At 35.3% G+C, this 2,800-nt stretch overlaps 1 protein-coding gene across 1 annotated transcript; it reads right to left on the bottom strand.

Moving 5' to 3' along the window:
* Nucleotides 1–1,580: 1,580 nt before the first annotated feature.
* Nucleotides 1,581–2,161, bottom strand: LOC124929088. The gene is made up of 2 exons (XM_047469360.1): nucleotides 1,897–2,161; nucleotides 1,581–1,801 (listed from the first exon to the last, which is right to left on the bottom strand). The coding sequence occupies exons 1-2, from the start codon at nucleotides 2,159–2,161 to the stop codon at nucleotides 1,581–1,583; spliced, it is 486 nt and encodes a 161-aa protein (XP_047325316.1).
* Between the last annotated feature and the right edge of the window lie 639 nt (nucleotides 2,162–2,800).

Genomic DNA, 2,800 nt, shown 5'->3' with positions numbered 1-2,800 from the left:
GGACTGGGTTGTAAAACTATGATATTACAGAATACATGAAGACGAGACTATGAGTTCCACTTCAAGTATTTATATTATCGAGATTATGAACATCAATTTTCTCACCTTAGATAATGGTCACACTAGGTATTAGATAAAACATGCGGTGCTCACATTATTTCATATGGCATAAACTAAGAATTAAAAAAACAAGTAAAATAAATAAAGGAAAAATAAGAAACATGAAACCGATCATTTAAGTATTTGAAACTTATAAAGAGTAACTCATGCATTAAAAAGATTGATTGTCGGTAATATAACATGTAGTTGATTTTTAGAATTTATCATATGTGAATGTAAAGTTATATTTTGAGCAAATGTTTTGACCATAGACTTTCAGAGTCGATCCTAAAGGTGAGGAATCCTTGTATTTTGATCCATATTTGGTTAGGTAATTTAGGAGTCCATCCCTAAAGCCTCAACCTGGTTTTAGACCATTTTACAGTTTGGGTAGATATTCTGAAGCTCATCCTCAAAAGTCAAGTCCCATAGAATTCACAACTAGTATTTTAGAATCAGACTACCAAAGCTCATCTTAGTTAGCCCTCCTCCCATACTCATACGTCAATTCTCATTTATTAGTATAATTTTACCATATTCTACTATTAAAATTACAGTCTCATAAAACATAACGTACTTTGAAAAACATGCTTATCAATTTTGTTCATCAATAAAAATATGAATATGCAATGAAATCATGCTTTAAAGAAAGTATGCATCATTTATATAAAATACATGAATTATATAACACTGTGTGGGTTTCTAAAGATAGTTTTAGAAAAGCTTACCTGCCTTAGTTCTCTAAATTTCTAAGGTTTGTTATTTTCTATGAAGGTTAATAATGGTTGTTCTTCAATAGTTGCTTAAGGGTTGCTTCTGGGTTCTTGTGAAGAGGGAAATGGTTAACATCTAAAAAATGAATTAATTGTGAAGAAGATAAGGTTTTAGGCATGGTAGATGTAGAGCCTTGTTAGATGGCTAATTTAGATAACTTGTGTTCTTATGTAAACTTTCTAATTAAGATAGTTAACTAAGGTATGGGTAAGTCATAACATGAGCTGGTCATAGCATGAGCTGGGTAAACTTGTTAATTAAGATAGTTTGTCAAGGCATGGAAAAATCATAGCATGCATGAGCTTGGTAAAGCATGAGCTAGTTAAATCATGGGCAAGGCAAAGTATATAATGAGCTGGATAAAGTATGGGCAAGGCAAAGTATAACATGAGCTGGATAAAGTATGGGCAAAGAAAAGTTTAGCATGAGCTGGTCCTATTTCAAGAACATCGGTTGGATCTCTCGGTCCTAAGTCTCGGTCCTAGGTTTGAATTTTCTCGGTCGAACTTTTCAGTCCTAGCTCAAGAATATTGGTCGAAACTCTCAGTCCTGTTTGAAATTCTCGGTCCTAGGTCTCGGTCAGGACCGAAGATGTTTGGTCAGAAAAATGATCTTAGGGCATTACAATTCTGCCCCACTAATAAAGAATTTCAACTTAGAAATTTAACTTAACGAATAATTGGGGATAATCCCTTCGCATATCCTGCTCAACTTCCCAAGCTGCCCTCTTCGACTGAATGATTATTCCATAGCACCTTAACCATGTTGATCTCCTTATTCCTCAACTTCTTGATTTGTCTAGCAATAATCTGTGTTAGAAATTCTTTATAGGCCAAGTCGGGTGTCCACTGCACATCTTCGTGTTGGATGATATGTGTCAGATTTAGAATGTATTTCCTCAAGTTAGATACATGGAAGACATTGTAAACTGTATCAAGATTTGGGCGTAGTGTTAGTTATAAGCCACATCTCCTATTTTTTCCAAGATTTCAAAGGGTCCAATGTATCTCGGATTCAATTTGCCTTTTTCCCCAAATTTGATAATCCCTTTACAAGGAGATACCTTAAGTAAAACATGGTCACCTTTATCAAACTTTAGATCACGACGCTTCTTGTCAGCATAGCTCTTCTGTCTACTATGAGTTGTTAGCAACCTTTCTCTGATCTTTCTTATTAGTGCCACTGTGTTGGTCACTATTTCTTGCCCAATAACAATTCTCTCCCCTACTTTATACCAATGCAAGGGTGTCATACATTTCTTTCCAAACAAAGCTTCTAAGGGTGTCATTCCAATTGAAGACTGATAGCTATTATTGTAGGAAAATTCTATCAAAGGAAGTTCGAGTTCACAGTTGCCTCCGAAATCAATTAGACAACATCTGTTTGTGTGTGAAATGCAGTTTTAAAGGACAACTTTGTGCTTAATCCATTTTGTAGACTTTCCTAAAAGTGTGAGGTGAAACGACGATCTCTATCTGATATAATCCTTGTTGGTATGCCATGTAGTCGAACAATTTCTTGAAAGTAAAGCTCTACGTATTGCGTCATTGAGAATGTTTGTTCACACATGTAAAAAATGGGTAGATTTTTTGGTTAGGCGATCCATTATCACTCATGTAGCATTCATCTTTCGTAGGGTCGGGGTAACCCAACTACAAAGTCCATTGCGATATCCTTCCATTTCCAAATAGGTATGGGTAGTGGGTATAGTAGTCCAAAAGGCCTTTGATGCTCAATCTTCACCTGTTGACAAGTTAGGTACTCACTAACAAACTTCATAATATCCTTCTTCATTCCTGGCCACCAATATAACATTTGCATGTCCTTAAACATTTTGATAGTTCTAGGAAGAATAGAGTAAGGAGCTATATGTACCTCGGTCATTAATTCTTGTCTCAAGGAATCCATTGAAGGTATCCATAATTTG

Source organism: Impatiens glandulifera, chromosome 1, assembly GCF_907164915.1.
Source record: "Impatiens glandulifera chromosome 1, dImpGla2.1, whole genome shotgun sequence".
NCBI classification, from domain to species: domain Eukaryota; kingdom Viridiplantae; phylum Streptophyta; class Magnoliopsida; order Ericales; family Balsaminaceae; genus Impatiens; species Impatiens glandulifera.
This window is presented reverse-complemented; position numbering and strand designations above follow the sequence as displayed.